The sequence below is a fragment of the Bubalus kerabau genome, chromosome 1 (genome assembly GCF_029407905.1).
Source record: "Bubalus kerabau isolate K-KA32 ecotype Philippines breed swamp buffalo chromosome 1, PCC_UOA_SB_1v2, whole genome shotgun sequence".
Lineage (NCBI taxonomy): Eukaryota > Metazoa > Chordata > Mammalia > Artiodactyla > Bovidae > Bubalus > Bubalus kerabau.
This window is the reverse complement of record NC_073624.1, coordinates 194,312,337-194,330,692: the sequence shown is the minus strand read 5'-3', so window position 1 is coordinate 194,330,692 and position 18,356 is coordinate 194,312,337. Positions and strand designations below refer to the sequence as shown.

At 40.0% G+C, this 18,356-nt stretch overlaps 1 protein-coding gene across 1 annotated transcript in view; it reads right to left on the bottom strand.

Moving 5' to 3' along the window:
* The window catches only part of FBN2 (fibrillin 2), a 224,886-nt gene that overhangs the window by 56,603 nt on the left and 149,927 nt on the right, over nt 1-18,356 (bottom strand). Inside the window, exons 22-32 of the mRNA XM_055548444.1 lie at nt 17,935-17,985; nt 17,346-17,471; nt 13,783-14,010; nt 13,126-13,251; nt 7,027-7,155; nt 6,133-6,258; nt 3,399-3,524; nt 2,817-2,939; nt 2,527-2,652; nt 2,081-2,206; nt 851-973 (exon numbers count right to left, since the gene is read on the bottom strand). Of these exons, the coding sequence (XP_055404419.1) occupies nt 851-973; nt 2,081-2,206; nt 2,527-2,652; nt 2,817-2,939; nt 3,399-3,524; nt 6,133-6,258; nt 7,027-7,155; nt 13,126-13,251; nt 13,783-14,010; nt 17,346-17,471; nt 17,935-17,985 (1,410 nt within the window). The remainder of the gene's footprint in view (nt 1-850; nt 974-2,080; nt 2,207-2,526; nt 2,653-2,816; nt 2,940-3,398; nt 3,525-6,132; nt 6,259-7,026; nt 7,156-13,125; nt 13,252-13,782; nt 14,011-17,345; nt 17,472-17,934; nt 17,986-18,356) is intronic.

Sequence of the window (18,356 nt, the reverse complement as noted above, 5' to 3'; positions counted from 1 at the left end):
AGAAAGTACATTCAAATAAACTAATTTGTTTTTAATAAGAGATCTTAAAACTATCACCGAATCCTTACCACAGGCTTATCGGGTTTTAATGAGGAATTGTGGGGAGGCCAGTTTCACCTGCTTTAATTGGTATTTTGAATTGAGCTGGATAATTTTTATATGTTGGAACACACTTTATTGTTAAGGCACGTAAAACACTGAGCATACCAAGCAGCACTATGAATGATATAAGAGTAAAATCCAGGTCCCTGCCTTACAGCTATAAAGGACTTCCTAGCCTCTGGTCAAGAACCATAAAACTTGGAGAATGGCAACTGTCTTCCCATTCTCCTTCTAATCTGGCCTCTTGGAATCCAAAACATTTAGGTTTCCCTAGAAGAAGAATTCTATTTTCTATTAAAAAGCTTGCTATCAATCAGTTATTACAGACTTAGGTTTTCTGAAAAAACAAAACAAAACAAAAAAAACCCCTTTACATTCCCTTCATTTATTTCACTGGGTTTTATATCTTATGATTACCCTAGGAAAAGACTGAAAATACATGAGTCATTTTTCATCCTACAGCTGTTTAGATTTCTGGCAGCACATCAAATAACTTACTGAACAACAACACATTAAAATGCAGATGCCAAGGCATATTGTTATAATTTGATCACTTATACCAAGGTTAAAGGAAACTTCTTGGACAGGAATTATCTTGCAGTGAAATACAGCCTTTGATTTTCCAAGAGAATAAATGAAAATAAGAGGCATGTTCCTATTCAAGTATGTGGGTTAACAACTGTGCAAAGAACAGCCTCTAGGAATTTTGTGTCTTAGCAAAGCTTATTTACATTTGCAAACTACTCACCAATACATTTGATGCCATTTCCAACCCAGCCTTCTCTGCAGCTACATTTGAAGCTTCCTGGGACATTTAGACACGAGGCATGCATGTCACAGTTGTGGGCACCAATTTCACACTCATCCACATCTGAGAAACCATAGTGAATATGGAGAAGATAAGAGACAACCTAATTAATTCTACTTTCAAGATATGTCTGTACAGGCAAAATTTTAAAGGAAACACAGAGAAAATGTTAACCTCATTAATTTTTAATATGTTTATAGATTCCAACAGAATCTGGAAGTACATGATCCAAGTCAAACAATTCCCTGAAAGAAATTACCAGCCACAATATACAAAAATATTCCCTGGAAATGTTACCTGGAAAATGACCAGATGCTTATCAGTATATGTATATAGTACCTTGCATATGTTGTGTGTGTACACGTGTACATATATGAACACGCACAGTTCTTTCCTTACTTGCTGTTTCCTGGAGGTTCAGGCTTAAGGAAGGTCTGGGCTACAGTCTAAGTTACTTACCACTTGGCTTGAGCAAAATACCCCTACAAGAACCTTAAGCAGTGATGGACATCTGGCCCAAAGAACTGACCTTGGGACTTCAACCCCCATCCCCTCTTTTAAAAGGCTGAAATTATTTAGTAGAGAGACAGAATAAGAGATAAAGTGGGTGGGATGAACCAAGAACAAAGGCAAAAAGAGTAAATTTGGGTAGGGAGAAAAGAAGGTAAAAGCAAATGGAAAGAGAGGAGAAAAGAAGAAAAGAAAAAGATGAGGGAAAGAAAGGAAGAAAAAGAGTCTAAATATAAAGTTTAGATTAATTTCTGTTGGTTTAAAAGCACTGCGAAACCTAGCAACAACTGAGATTCCCCCAGGTCTTTTGGTGCTCCTTCTTTATGTATATCTCCTGATGGGGCAGCAGGTTTATTAAGAAAGTGAATGCTGCCCCAAGAGCACATGAGAACCACGGGGGCCACATTCTACGCCCATCCTCCTGCTCTGGGTCCAAGCCCGTTCACAGCGAGGTCTGTGGCTCGATGGCTCAGATCATGCTCATCTACCACAGAGAAGAACTAAACACATTACACGTGCTCTGGGCCAGTTTCTCATCACATTACTGCTACAGCCTGGTGTGGGTGAAAGTACAAGACATTCCAGGGAACAAACGATTTTGCAGGTTAACCTCCGAAAGGCAAGAAGCTGAAACACAGGGCATACAAGCTTGACACCTACCTGTGCATCCTGTGGTCCCTTTCTTCACTGAATACCCCAGCTGACAGTGGCAAATGAAGGATCCCTTGGTGTTCTCACATTCCCCGAACATGCAGATGTTGGAATTTAAGTCACACTCATTCACGTCTAGAGAATTTTCAATACCGTGGTTAATATTTATTCATTCTATAGATTAAAAAGCTATTTTAAAAAATGAATAGAATAATATTGAGATATACAAAAAAAATTTCAAATATAGTGTCTAATTTCTGCAGGACCCAGTACTGCAGATAAATATTCTGTCTTTAAGGCTTTTCTTTCAAACAGTTCTTCCTTTTCCGCTTTTACACCTTCTAATCCAATGGTTTGAATTTTAAAAATAACCAAAAAAGCCTCTTCTTCTTATATGTATATATGTGTGTGTGCATACTGTACATAAATATTTATCCTGCTCGCATGATACCCACCAATGCACGTTTTCATGTCCATGGAAGCCATGAAGCCATCATAACACAGACAACGGTACTCTCCAGGAATGTTGGTACACTGCCCACCATCACAGATATCAGGATTATTTTCACATTCATCAATATCTGATGGCACAAAATCAACATCAAATGAAAACAAGAACGGCTTTTATTAAGCTCACGTATCTTTTCCATCCAGTTCCACTCAAAATATCTGAAGCCAGATTCGTAAGAGAAAATTAACCAGACACACACATGCACGCACAGTCCGTGGATTTTCCTTCCCGTACCTGCGCAGGACCTCCCATCCGGCATCAGGGCATACCCTTCACTGCAGCTGCATTCATAGCTTCCTTCCGCATTAGTGCACTGCGTGTCACAGCCTCCATTCATTATCATGCACTCATCAATATCTGTGAAAACATGACCACCACGTCACTTGTCAGAGCCACTCTCCGCCCCCCTTTTTTTAAAGAGAGTTTTTCTTTTTAAACAGATAAAGCTTAGGTTTGGATTTTTCTCCCCACCATTCATGCTGATTTATCACTGCACCATGAGTCTTTCTTAGTTCATTTCCTTTTAGACAGTGTTTCATTTGACATGTATTTAGCTCTAGTAACCTACGACTAAAGAACTCAGAAACACAATATAAAATGAAATATATAGAGACAGAGATATAGGACGCTTTCTAGGCTAAAAGCAGAGGTTCCTCTGCAAAACCACCAAACCACGGGATCTTAGAGATCTGCCCCCATACTTAGATTCACTTTTAGGACAAAGGACTCCCATTGACGTCATTATATATTCAGTATCAGAAGCACTCCTAGGCTGACTTGAGAAATGCAAGTTCCAGACCCGCTTGGCCTCCTTACCTGTACAGCCCTGCCGATCTGGCGTGGCCTGGTACCCAGGATTGCAGGAGCACTGATAAGTTCCAATCATGTTTACGCATTTCCCATTTCTACATAAATTGTCACTCAGAGAGCATTCATTAATATCTATAAAAAGATACACAGAATTAACATTTATGAAATCACAATGTCATTTTAAACTATCAAGAATATGCTGCATTGGAGCAATGGGCTTTATCATTATCCAAAGGGTTTTATTTATCAATACTTCAGGGGGAAGAGAGGTGATCTCCTGGGGGAATTCAAAGAAAATGCTGCCATCTATATTTCTCTTAGTTCTATCTGCAACAGCGCTGTCCGGGGGAAGTTTCTATGTTAACGGAACTGTTTCACATCCATGCTGCCCCATGCGTAGCTGTTACTGAGTGCTTGAAACGTGGAGAGTATGACTAAGGAACTGAATTTTTAATGTTATTTAACTTTAATCAAATTTAAATAGCCACATGTGGCTAGTGAGTACCACATTAGACCCCATCCTTTTAGACAGTGTTTCATTTGACATGTATTTAGCTCTAGTAACCTACGACTAAAGAACTCAGAAACACAATATAAAATGAAATATATAGAGACAGAGATATAGGATGCTTTCTAGGCATCCACTGAGCACATGCCAGAAATAAAGCTGGGTGATACTTAATATATGAATTCGCATGCTCAGCTGGTCCTAAACAGGATGGTCACTTGTCTAAATAACATGACGGTTCCGGAAGGAAGACGGCTGGTTCCACAAAACAGAAGGGCTGGAAACAGGGCCCTCACTTTTCAAGTTTTCATGGCATTGTGTTTAGTGAGCCTGGACAGGTGGATTATAGATTATATTGACTGCTTTTAAATAAGCTATTATAAGATGGGCAGATATCTTAAAAAAAAAAAAACTCCTGAAAAGATCTGTTGAAGAAACTAGTACTAATAATGCAAAAATAGAAGAGCAAGAAAATGGTAGAGAGACATTCCTTACACAAGTTACTTGTCAAACATGATCTAGGAAAAAAATCAGATATAACAAGAAATTCACTTTCAATTCTCAAGATCACGAGGATGATGTGATTTATGTTCATAGTCATGAAATATTTTATTGAACATGCAAAAATACACATCTTATAATGTGCATTATAACACTGAGGGAAACTTTTTCAGCTATAAAATCCAGTCATAAAAAATTCATAAAAATATGAAAATTAATTAGCAAAATAAACTTCTGAACTAAGAAACAGATCTGAGTCACTAGTATCACAAATATGAATAAATATTCTGTAATTATCTGTGTGAAATACCTTTTTGTACTATTATTAATGTGGAATTTAAAATATTTAAAACCTTTAAATTCACCTTTTTATAATAACTTTGAAAAATGAAGCAGACTCACAGATACAGAGAACACACTAGTGGTTAGCAGTAGGGAGAAGAAAGGGGAGGGGCAAAATAGGGGTGGGGCTAAAAAAGTGTTATGGGATTATATGAAAGCGCATATGCAAAACTTTTAAAAATTGTAAAGCTCTATAAAATTTAAAGACTCCTTCAGTAAAAACATTAAAAGTTCCAGGCAAGAATGCTGAGTGGTTGCCATTTCCTTCTCCAGGGAATTTTCCCAACCCAGGGATCAAACCCTGGTCTCCTGCATTGCAGTCCGTTTCTTTACCTACTGAGCTACCAGAGAAGCCACCATCAGAATTCATCTGCTCAGGATACAAATGTATAGTCAGTTTATTACAAATAAATTTATTAGCCACAATAAAATAAGAAAACAAGGAAGACTTTATTTTTGCAGCAAACTCTTATTAATTGTATAATATTATGGAATCACTCAGAAATAGATTTTTAAACCATGTGAAGTTTATATACTAATCTGCACAAAATTATTCCATATAATTGTCTTCTATAGAAATTATCTGTGGATTATATGGGTAACTATTTCAAATAAATATAGCAATAAAAAAAAATAAATAAAAGTAAACAAAATGTCTGGTCTATGATTTAAGATTCACCTAATCATTAGCCCAGTGATATAAATATGGGTTATAAATAGACACGTGTAGACCAGGATGTGTTCAAATGCTTTTATTTGGGAGTGTGGGATCTGTTTTATTTTAAACTGTTTTATTTGCTTACATCTTTGAGAAAGATTTCCTGTGAAGAAAACGTTTCCTGGCTAAAGTAAAGTTTTAAAGCCTGTGGAATGCTTCAGGACCTAGCGGTGGTCTTCTCTTCTCGCACCTGCTGAGCTCAGGGCCAGGAAAGCCTCAGGGCTTCTGTGAGGAGCGGCTGGAGGGAGCGCATGTGCTCACACCCAGGTGAGCAGACCCTGTGATGGCAGACACAGGGCATAGGGTGGATTCTGTGCACAGAATTCTGTACACAGATGAACCATCAGGGAGCAGCCCCTCCAACAGAAGCTGCCGTCCCACCCCTGCCGACCCGGAGGAGGGAACTCCAAGGCCTGACACAGGGCAGGGTCCCTTCCAGAATGCTTGTAACAAAAAAGAGGGGAAGAGGGGTAATGCCACTCATCTGAGTGTGTCACCAAAGCATTCTCTAAAGACACACAGCCTGACTCCAGATGTGTGGACTCTGAACTCCCAAATTTTAATCAGCTAGATTTCATATGCCCCAAACAAGTTCACTAGAAAAACCTCTGATCTTTATGCTCTTTACAGGTTGAATTGGGAGGGTTTATGTGCTGAGGAGACAGACTTACCCACACAGTCCTCACGTGATGGTGATAGCTCGTGTCCCAGTGGGCAGTCACACTGAAAGCTGCCCTCAGTGTTCACACAGGTGCCACCCCTACAAAGGAGAGGGTTACGTTCACATTCGTCAATGTCTGAAAGGTAAAAACGTGAGAGCCATTAAAGAACTCTGTGGAAAAACTGTTCACGGACACAGACTGGGAGAAAGATTCATTATCTGAGTCATGGTGATTCAAACGTAGGAGCTGGGTTAATACAAGAGGGGATCAGGTTCTCCTCACTTTCTCTATGATTAGTAGATTTAAGTATCACGTTCTCCTTTGAAAGACAGTGAGCTCTCAAGGCATTTACTTGTATGAAACGACCAGCCTCAGAAGAGGTAAAAATAAACAGTGCTTGCTTTCCATCAGTCTAAACTCCAGACATCATATGTCTCTATCTCCAATCAAGGTGATAAAAAAATCTTAGACTGATCACTTTGTACATCCCATGAGGTGAGCCCTAAAAGTTGCTAAAAATGAAACAGTGGGCTAAAAGGTGGGCGATGCCAAGAGCTTGTGTAATGTCAGGAAAAGAACATGGGATTCTCCTAACAATAAATAAATTTGGGGGTCAACATTCAACGCCATACATTTTAAGTGAATCCCTGCTCAGTAGTTAGTCTGTGGTGATTTCAGATTCTATAAATAAACAGAACTCAGTCTCAATATCTCACTGTCATTAAGGCGCAAAGAGGCTGGGACTCCCTTAGAGTTAGAGAGGAGCAGATTTCCTGTTTGACATTTAGATCTGTGCTCTTTCGCCACAGCTCCTTGCCAAGCACACTGTTAACAGCTCTGAGACAAGCCAAGGTCGCGTTGACGAGTCTGTGCTGGACCTGTTTCCAAACCTGAGCGGCTTACCCATGCAGTTCTTCATCATCATGAACCCGCTCTCATAGCCTTCGAAGCACTCGCACTCAAAGCTGCCCGGCGTGTTGACACAGATGCCGCTCCCACAGAGGTCAGGAGAAATCCTGCACTCGTCAATGTCTATCCACAGGGTTTAAAAGAAATTCAAAAAAACCAGAGTGAGAGGAGACGGTGTTAAGGAACAGAGAGATGTGGCCTTCTAAGTGAAGGTGCTGGAGGAATCGGGTGAGCAGGAGGAGGATGTGTTTTCAGGAGATCCCCTAGATGGGGACAGGGCTGCAGGCACATTCCTTTCCCCAACTGCCAAAACTGTCACAGCCAACAGGGAGGTGCTTTTGGCCTTTAAGAACTCTGAAATTGTGGATTTCTCTTTATGGTTTAGAAATGGTAACAGAAGGATGAAGCAAGCAACTGTGGTATGAGAGGAACAAGGCGGGTGGCAGGCGAGGAAGCAGTGGCCACACAGACGGGGTCCCATGCACAACCCGAAGGCCATGCTAGTTGCGAGGCACTAGCCGTGTCCACCCCTGTGGGGGCCTGTGGGGGCTGCTGCCTCTGAGCAGGGGTGCTGGGCTGGCCCAGGGACAGCTTCAGAGGTGGATGCAACTACTGAGCCCTGAGCCAGAGAACACACATTCATGGCGGGGTCACGGAACATGCTCCAACTGTGCTTTTGTGTCATATTCAGATGGAAGAGCCTACTGATCTGATTTTTAACATCGAAAACAAAGGACAATGATGGGCTTTTGGGTTTGTCATTTTTTATACAGTATGGTGAATAAGAATCTTTAATAGTAGCACATGTGTTCTCAAAAACAGGATTCTGTGAGAAATCTCCCATTCCTAAAATCAAGATTTTCAACAGAGTAGTCATACCTATAAAATGTGATTAAGAAAATATGACTTGTTTAACCATTTTTGTCACAGTGGGGGGAAAATGTTATTGCCAGCATATGTTTATTTTGGTGAATTTTAATTTTTAAGTTGTTCTCTCACAGGATTTATAAATAGCTAATTTGCACATGTTTCCTTGGGCAGAGGGTGGTCTCAGTCCCAGCTTTCCCCTGGCTTTTGGTTTTTCTCTATTGATTTTCCCAATTGCAGGACATATATATTGAAAATCCAGACACCTTCTTTTGAACAAAAGTCTTAACAAAATCAATTGACTCAATTAAGCAGGTAAATAATGTGTATGCTAATTACCTTATTTTTTATCTGTCAGTATCTAGGAACTGGTAATGATAACCATATGAAAACACAGAACAAGTTCAATGGCAGAGGAGGGACAAATTCTGGCTGCTGTGATGTGGTGGGAGCTGCACAGTGCAGACTTTGAACTCTGGAACCAGAGAGCTGGACACAAATCCCACCCTTGTCATTTTCTGAGTGTAGGGTCTTGGGAAAATCATTTAATTTCTCTGTGCCTTAGTTTGTTTATCTGTAAAATGGGGTGTGTATTAGACCCTGTCTCATAGGAGTAAGTGAATCGACATTTCTTTATCTTATAGAAAGAGTGCTGTACATATAAATAAAAGCTATTCTCTGTTAATAATCAGTATTCTAAAGGAGGTGATTTTTGAATTGATCCTGGAAGGTTTGCACAGAAATTCTAACTTTAAAGGTGTAGAACAAATAGAAAGTCAAGAGATAAAATGCCTAGGTAAAGAAAATTAATGCACTTCTGAGAACAGGGAGTTAGAGAGGCTGATGATGATGCAAGTCTAGGCAAGACAGGTATGCTGACTACGGTGACAACGTGGGGAGCAGCAGATGGGCCTTCTGCGCTATGAAGGAGGGCAGCCACCCATGTCCTGCTGGCCTTTCACACTATAGCTCACAGCACCAGTGCTGTTAATGAAATTCTCTCTTGAACAATTTAAACAAGGCACGTTTCAGAGTCATTAAATGATGTGGCTAATTTCACGCCAAAATCAGAGCAGTCAGAACTGGAGAAGCTTCCTTATCCAGGTCTAGGGTGGTCTGAGTCAATGGAAGTTGCTCTGTAGAAAGTTACACAAACTAAGCCCTGCTTTTTAGCATGAAAAACCTGGTGGGTGTGAAACTGAAGGATCTGACTGGGGGAAGTTACGGGGTGGGGGGTGAGAGATGCTGGAGGAATCTGCAATGTAGGAGAGACTGTGATGTGCTGCTCAGATCCTGCTTCAGGAAGGAAGCATTCACACGCCCTTGCCCTCTGCTTGTGGGACTGTGGAGGCCAGAAAGTCCCGAGGTGGGGGCTACCTTCAGGAGAAACCTCAGCTCCCCACAATCACAGCCTCTTCTGGGTGGATGTACCCAAATATTCATCATGCAGCTACGTCAACACCAAGCCCCTGTGCCCTAATTCAAGACAATTCTGATGTGCCTTCCAGAAAGATGCAGAGCTTCACCATTGCGGGTGCTGAGGACCACACTGGGACTGCATCACAGCCTAACTTTTCCTTCAGGCCCCTTCTGATTCCTTTCCCTTCCTCCCCAAGTTGTTGGCCCCAAAACCAATTCCCAATAAGATTCCAGCATGCTCATCTCTGCTCAGAGTCTGTGTCCTGAAGAGCTGAACCTGCATTAGGAATAGTGTAGAAGAAATACTTGAAACGAAACAGTCATTTTGATGGAAGAATATACAAAACCTTGTCACTTGTCTGTTGGGAGAAGGAGGGGTCAAAATTAAGTCTTAGGTTTCAAGCCCGAGTGAAACGATCTAGCAATCAGAATCCAACAACACATTAAAAAGATCATACACCATGACCAAGTGGGCTTTATCCCAGGGATGCAAGGATTCTTCAATATCCACAAATCAATCAATGTAATACACCACATTAACAAATTGAAAAATAAAAACCATATGATTATCTCAATAGATGCAGAGAAAGCCTTTGACAAAATTCAACATCCATTTATGATAAAAAAAAAACTCTCCAGAAAGCAGGAATAGAAGGAACATACCTCAACATAATAAAAGCTATATATGACAAACCCACAGCAAACATTATCCTCAATGGTGAAAAATTGAAAGCATTTCCTCTAAAGTCAGGAACAAGACAAGGGTGCCCACTTTCACCATTACTATTCAACATAGTTTTGGAAGTTTTGGCCACAGCAATCAGAGCAGAAAAAGAAATAAAAGGAATCCAAATTGGAAAAGAAGAAGTAAAGCTCTCACTGTTTGCAGATGATATGATCCTCTACATAGAAAACCCTAAAGACTCCATCAGAAAATTACTAGAACTAATCAATGACTATAGTAAAGTTGCAGGATATAAAATCAACACACAGAAATCCCTTGCATTCCTATACACTAATAATGAGAAAACAGAAAGAGAAATTAAGGAAACAATTCCATTCACCATTGCAACGGAAAGAATAAAATACTTAGGAATATATTTTCCTAAAGAAACTAAAGACCTATATATAGAAAACTATAAAACACTGGTGAAAGAAATCAAAGAGGACACTAACAGATGGAGAAATATACCATGTTCATGGATTGGAAGAATCAATATAGTGAAAATGAGTATACTACCCAAAGCAATTTATAGATTCAATGCAATCCCTATCAAGCTACCAACAGTATTCTTCACAGAGCTAGAACAAATAATTTCACAATTTGTATGGAAATACAAAAAACCTCGAATAGCCAAAGCGATCTTGAGAAAGAAGAATGGAACTGGAGGAATCAACCTACCTGACTTCAGGCTCTACTACAAAGCCACAGTTATCAAGACAGTATGGTACTGGCAAAAAGACAGAAATATAGATCAATGGAACAAAATAGAAAGCCCAGAGATAAATCCACGCACATATGGACACCTTATCTTTGACAAAGGAGGCAAGAATATACAATGGATTAAAGACAATCTCTTTAACAAGTGGTGCTGGGAAATCGGGTCAACCACTTGTAAAAGAATGAAACTAGAACACTTTCTAACACCATATACACAAATAAACTCAAAATGGATTAAAGATCTCAACGTAAGACCAGAAACTATAAAACTCCTAGAGGAGAACATAGGCAAAACACTCTCTGACATATATCAAAGCAGGATCCTCTATGACCCACCTCCCAGAATATTGGAAATAAAAGCAAAAATAAACAAATGGGACCTCATTAAACTTAAAAGCTTCTGCACATCAAAGGAAACTATTAGCAAGGTGAAAAGACAGCTTTCAGAATGGGAGAAGATAATAGCAAATGAAGCAACTGACAAACAACTAATCTCGAGAATATACAAGCAACTCCTACAGCTCAACTCCAGAAAAATAAATGACCCAATCAAAAAATGGGCCAAAGAACTAAATAGACATTTCTCCAAAGAAGACATACAAATGGCTCATAAACACATGAAAAGATGCTCAACATCACTCATTATCAGAGAAATGCAAATCAAAACCACTATGAGGTACCATTTCACGCCAGTCAGAATGGCTGCGATCCAAAAGTCTACAAGTAATAAATGCTGGAGAGGGTGTGGAGAAAAGGGAACCCTCTTACACTGTTGGTGGGAATGCAAACTAGTACAGCCACTATGGAGAACAGTGTGGAGATTCCTTAAAAAACTGGAAATAGAACTGCCTTATGATCCAGCAATCCCACTGCTGGGCATACACACTGAGGAAACCAGAAGGGAAAGAGACACGTGTACCCCAATGTTCATCGCAGCACTGTTTATAACAGCCAGGACATGGAAGCAACCTAGATGTCCATCAGCAGATGAATGGATAAGAAAGCAGTGGTACATATACACAATGGAGTATTACTCAGCCATTAAAAAGAATACATTTGAATCAGTTCTAATGAGGTGGATGAAACTGGAGCCTATTATACAGAGTGAAGTAAGCCAGAAAGAAAAACACCAATACAGTATACTAACGCATATATATGGAATTTAGAAAGATGGTAACAATAACCCTGTATATGAGACAGCAAAAGAGACACTGATGTATAGAACAGTTTTATGGACTCTGTGGGAGAGGGAGAGGGTGGGAAGATTTGGGAGAATGGCACTGAAACATGTAAAATATGATGTATGAAATGAGTTGCCAGTCCAGGTTCAATGCACGATGCTGGATGCTTGGGGCTGGTGCACTGGGACGACCCGGAGGGATGGTATGGGGAGGGAGGAGGGAGGGGGCTTCAGGATGGGGAACACGTGTATACCTGTGGCGGATTCATTTTGATGTTTGGCAAAACTAATACAATTATGTAAAGTTTAAAAATAAAATAAAATTAAAAAAAAAAAAGAAGACCCTAGACAGAGGAAGCGGGGTGGGACAAAGGGAGATGAAAAAAGAAACTGTCTAGATGAAAGTCAGAAATTTGAGAGTGGAACTCAGGAGGAACAGAGGGCTAGAGACAGCACCTCAGAGTCAGCTTGACAGAGGCCATCCAAAAAAGTCATGGTGGCACATGCAACTCTGAGAGGTTACCAGAGGACTCTGGAAAATGCCAAAGGCAAGAAGAGTCTGTGAAGATTAGAAAAGGAACATCACAGGCATGACAGGACAATTGAAAGAAACAGCATGAAAAGAAAAAGAGACGAAAATCACGGAGAAGGTTTGACCAGAGATCAAGGAGAATAGGCACCAAGAGAAATAAGTTTTGAACTTAGCAAAGGTGTTTTGCAAGAGTTTATACACACACACACACACACACTCAAGAAATTCTGATGTGCCTTCCAGTTGCAGAGTGGTGAGGGGTACTGAGGACCACACTGGGACTGTGTGATATGTGTGTGTGTGTGTGTGTGTGTGTGTGTGTATACATATATATATATGTGGCAGAAGAAGGGAGAACAGCCTTCAAAAGTACACGAGGCTACAAAGCAAATGGGAAAGGAGAGGGTGGGATGAATTCAGAGAGTAGCATTGACACATACACTGTCATGTGTAGAAAAAAGCTAGTGGGAAGTTGCTGCATGGCACAGGGAGCTCAGCTTGGTGCTCTGTGATGAACTAGAGAGGTGGGATGGGGCGGTGGGTGGGAGGGAGGCTTCGGAGGGAGGGGATGTACGTATACATGGAGCAGTACTTTCAAAACAGCAGAAGAAAGAGAGCCAGGGTTTACCTAATACAACAGAAGAACAGTCTTACCTGTGCAGTTCCTTTCCTCCATGTCTAGGGCAAAGCCACTATTGCAACGGCACTTGAAACTCCCAATCGTATTCCTGCACTTTCCATAGGTGCACATCCCGGGAAACGCTTTGCACTCATTGATATCTACAAGCAGAACAGAGTCGGAATGTAGAGCTGGTCGAAACAAATGAGGAGGTCCATCATTTTAAGTGAAGAACCTACCTTGATGGAAATTCATGTACTCAAGTGAGAATGGAGGGGGGTGGTGGTGTTAAGTTTTAAGTGATTACACTGATGCCACACAAAGTTTCAGTTGCGAAAAAGAGTTTGTATTTGTAATGAAGTGTTCTGATCCCTTTACTTCTGACCATTTGTTTTGTAAAGTTTAGTGGGCACAGAGAACTTTTTGCAACATCAGGGCTGCATCTCATCAGGCTGTGCTGAGAAAAGCAGTGGTACAGTAGAAGGATGTAAGCAAAGTGTTATCAGCTGTCCCAGTGTCTTCTCTTCAGTACCAACTTGTATAGGGGATTTATGCTCCTGGGCCATAGGCTGGGTGTATGTTTTAACAAAGAAAATAAAGTAGGGAACCAAATGTTTAGAGCAAAATCAAGCCTCAGAGAACGTGGAAGGTGAGCTTTAGTGTGGAGGGACCCATGCGCTGCTGAAAGTTACCTTTGTAAAACGGCCTCCCGGTAAGGACATCCCCTCTGTTAGCAAAGCCAGGCCCCCGGGGGCACAGGGTCTCATACTCTTTGGTGCCAAGTTTGGGGCACTCCTCACACTCAGTGCCCCAAGCTGCTCCGACCGCACAGCAGCAGGCATCCATGCGGAACTTCCCAGGTACAGGATGGATGCATTCGTCCTCATCCCATTTCAAGTAACACTGCTCCATGCGGATGTCTACAGGGAGGGGGAACCACAGATTGAGGTCAAGCTGTCAGTCACTGAAGATTCACATACCGATCACCTGCTAAGTCCCTCCCTGGCAGGACTGGTATCAATTCTATCAGGGAAGTTTGTCTCTTTTGTTTGCAGAACATTTCCCATTTGCTTATGCAAGTCTCTTCTTTAAACTATCTCACATCCACAGCCACAGTAGCAAAACTGAAGTAGTGACAAAATGTATTTAACCAAGGTATAAGGATGAAGAAAATCCAATACATCCTCATAGAATGTTACAAAGGTATCATCTGGAGTGATATTACTACTAAGAATTTATTTTGCTGAGTGATAACTAAAAGTCAACGATATAAATTCATATATAGCATCATTAAGTTACTGAAGGCAATTTGATTTCATTAGTTATATGATCATACTGTTGCTGTTGTTCAGTAGCTCAGTTGTATTCGACTATGCAACTCCATGGACTGCAGCACGCCAGGCCTCCCTATCTCTCACCATCTCCCAGAGCTTGCTCAAACTCATGTCCATTGAGCTGGTGATGCCATCCAACCATCTCATCCTCTGTTGTCCCCTTCTCCTCCTGCTCTCAATAGTTCCCAGCACCAGGGCCTTTTCTAATGAGTCAGCTCCTCGCATCAGGTGGCCAAAGTACTGGAGCTTCAGCTTCAGCATCAGTCCTTCCAAATAATATTCAGGACTGATTCTCTTTAGGATTGACCCATTGGATCTCCTTGTAGTCCAAGGGACTCTCAAGAGTCTTCTCCAACACCACAGTTCAAAAGCATTGATTCTTTGGCGCTCAGCTCTCTTTATGTTCCAACTCTCACATCCATACATGACTACTGGAAAAACCAAAGCTTTGACTAAACAGACCCTTGTTGGCAAAGCATTGTCTCTGCTTTTTAATATGATGTCTAAGTTTGTCACAGCTTTTCTTCCAAGGAGTGAGCATCTTTTAATTTCATGGCTGCAGTTACCAACTGCAGTGATTTTGGAGCCCAAGAAAATAGTCTGTCACTGTTCCCATTGTTTCCCCATCTATATGTCATTAAGTGATAGGACCAGATGCCATGATCTCAGTTTTTGAATGCTGAGTTTTAAGCCATACTGGTACTATTATTCTGTCATCTTCAAAAGGTACTTTACTTTTTTCTAAACTTTGGAGATAATTTAAAATTCCAAAAACAAATTTTCTTTATTATTGGATTTTGGATATTACTAAAAAATTTCATATGATTTTATAGTCATACTTTGTATCAAATTTAAATATGCTGTCAGAAATTAACTTAAAATTTGTGTTATTACAGTAACTAAACTGTATGATATTGCCAACTTTTTACTTACCACTAATTAAAAAAAATTTTTTTTAAAAATACTTTAAAGATCTTCAAATATAATAATTTAAAAATATTTACTATTAGCATTTTGAATACTTTTTAAATATATAATTATTTGAATACTTATTTAATTTATAATTTTAAAATACCTGAATACCTTGAAGATCTTGGACTGTAATACTACCATTGATCACAATTTGTCTACAAACTGAATTTCAAATACAAGCCTATGTAAAGCTATATTACAAACTGAAAAGTTATTTTTCATAACACATTGGGGAAAAATTCCTTAGGTAAATAAAAATTGTTCAGAGACCACATAGAATTATTAGAAGTTTCTTTTTCAATCAGGAAGCTTAACTTTCATCAAGGATGACACTGATAAATAAAGTCAACTAGGCATTTCTATAATACAATGTTGATAGACAGAGCTTCTTTATTTACAATCTTTTAAAAAATAGAGCATTAAGAAAAGTTTGGGATGACCCAGAGGGATGGTATGGGGAGGGAGGAGGGAGGAGGGTTCAGGATGGAGAACACATGTATACCTGTGGCAGGTTCATTTTGATATTTGGCAAAACTAATACAATTATGTAAAGTTTAAAAATAAAATAAAATTAAAAAAAATAAAATAAAGAGAAAAAAAAAAAAAAGAAAAGTTTAAACTCTGAAGATGGTAAAGGAAGGGACAAGATCAGTCAATGTGTGCACACAGAAGCCACATAACTTTGCCATGACTCTCTGCACTGTCTTGTCTAGAAGCATAGCAGCAATGGACTACTGAATGTTAACTTCAAACACGAGTCTCCAATTTTTCTTCTATGTTTAACATAGAAGGTCTCTTATTACGTTGACTCAGTGTAAAAGATTAAACAGGACTAAAACACCTGATTAAAAAACTTAAAAATTTTTTTGTGCATGTAAGTTTTTTTTTAACACACCAGGCTCACAGAAGTCACTCAGTAGTGAGCAGCTCACTGAATGTGTGCTGCACGTGTGCTCAGTCACTCAGTCTCACTCTTTGTGACCCCGTGGATTGTATCCCACCAGGCTCCTCTGTCCATGGAATTTTCTAGGCAAGAATACTGGAGTGGGTCACCCTTTCCTTCTCAGGGGATTTTCCTGACCCAAGAATTGAACCCACATCTCCTTCATCCCCTGCACCGGCAGGTGGATTCTTTACCACTTGAGCCACCTGGGAAGGCCAGGTGTGTGAAAGTAGAAACTTGTAAATATATTGGTATTTGTACACCCATGCTCATAGGTGCCTTATTCACAACAGCCAAAAGGTGGATGCCACCCAAGTACCCATCAATAGGTAAGCAGACCAAGAAAATGTGGTACCTACATACAATGGAACACCACTCAGTCTGAGAAAGCAGAGAAATACTGATACATGCTACAACATCGATGAACTCTGGAGACACCACACGAAGTGAAACAAGCTAGTCACAGAAGGACGAACATCATATGATTCCTTTCATATGAGGCACTTAGAGCTGTCAAGTCCACAGAGAAAGAAAGCAGAAGTATAGACACCAGGGGCTGGGAGAGGGGATAAATAGAAGTATTTAATAGGTTCAGAGTTTTCAGTAGGAGAAGAGGAATTTTGAGATTAATTTTTGAGCAGTACCAATTTTCTGTATTACACAGAAACCATTTCATTGAAAAGTGAAAGTGAAAGTCGCTCAGTCATGTGGACTGTAGTCATGGAATTCTCTAGGCCAGAATACTGGAGTGGGTAGCCTTTCCCTTCTCCAGGGGAATCTTCCTGACCCAGGAATTGAATCCAGGTCTCCTGCATTGCAGGCAGATTCTTTACCAACTGAGCTATTGGGGAAGCCCATTTCATTTAAATTCATCCATTTAAAAAATATTCTCTAGTGAGTTTCTCCAAAATACTTCATTGAAAGCAAGTTTTCCAGCTACCAACCTAATACATTTGGTCAGGCCACTCCAAAATAAGAAAATGTATGCTTGGTTCATGAATCTTACCCAAACACACACGGCCAGTTCCATCCAATGTAAGGCCTTCAGGGCACTCACAATGAAAAGATCCTTTGCTGTTGACGCAGTGTCCATTTGGGCAAACGCCAGGAAACACCTCACATTCATTAACGTCTGCAGGGAAATGAAGCAAGCAGAGGAATAAAGATGTCACCGATAGAAAAAGCAGGTGTACTCTTACTTCCAGTATAGCATATTCATTCTGCAATAATATGGATTATTACCTCAGTTCAGCAGATATATTTCACAACGAAGCTACTGGGTCCCCTGGGTATCAGCTGTGAAAACTGCCACAGCCTTGCTCGTCCATAAAACACAGCCGAGCAAGCTCTTTGCCAGCTGCTCTATGCCTTCAAGGTGAGGGATGAAGATTTACCCCACAGCATAAAGAGGAGAAATGGGAAACTCAAAGCTGTTTCCTAAAAGTATTATTCTAAAACATTTGTTGACAACATAAGAGTATATTTATTGAAATTCCAAGGTTTTTGAGAATGGTAAGTATCTCCAAAGTATGGGAGAGAATGTCAATTTTAAATACTTTCCTAAAGATTCACAATATTTTCAAGAACCTACTCACCTTCACAAGTAACACCTTTTATCCTGGCAAACCCTCTTGGGCAAGCTGTATCTGTGAGAATGAAGGACATATTTTTTTCCACATTACAAAACAAAATACGACTGTCCTAAGCGCAACAAACAGAATAATGGAATCAAAATTGAACTAAATAAAAACCAAAAATTTGGGTTTTAGAGGCAAAAGACTCCAGCTGCCTTTGTTAATTCAGTGGAGCTGTGGTAATCCTATCAGTTTTGACCCATATTGAGATTGTCATAATTTTCCCTACAATTCCCTTTTTTTTTTTATCATGTTGTCAACTGAATCATAAGTAAACAAAAGATTTAAAGGAACGAGATATCATTTTCTACTGGGACACAGGCAAACAAGAATACTGGAGGATACTGATAGTCATCCAGCAGCTAAATTCTAGTTGACTTCCT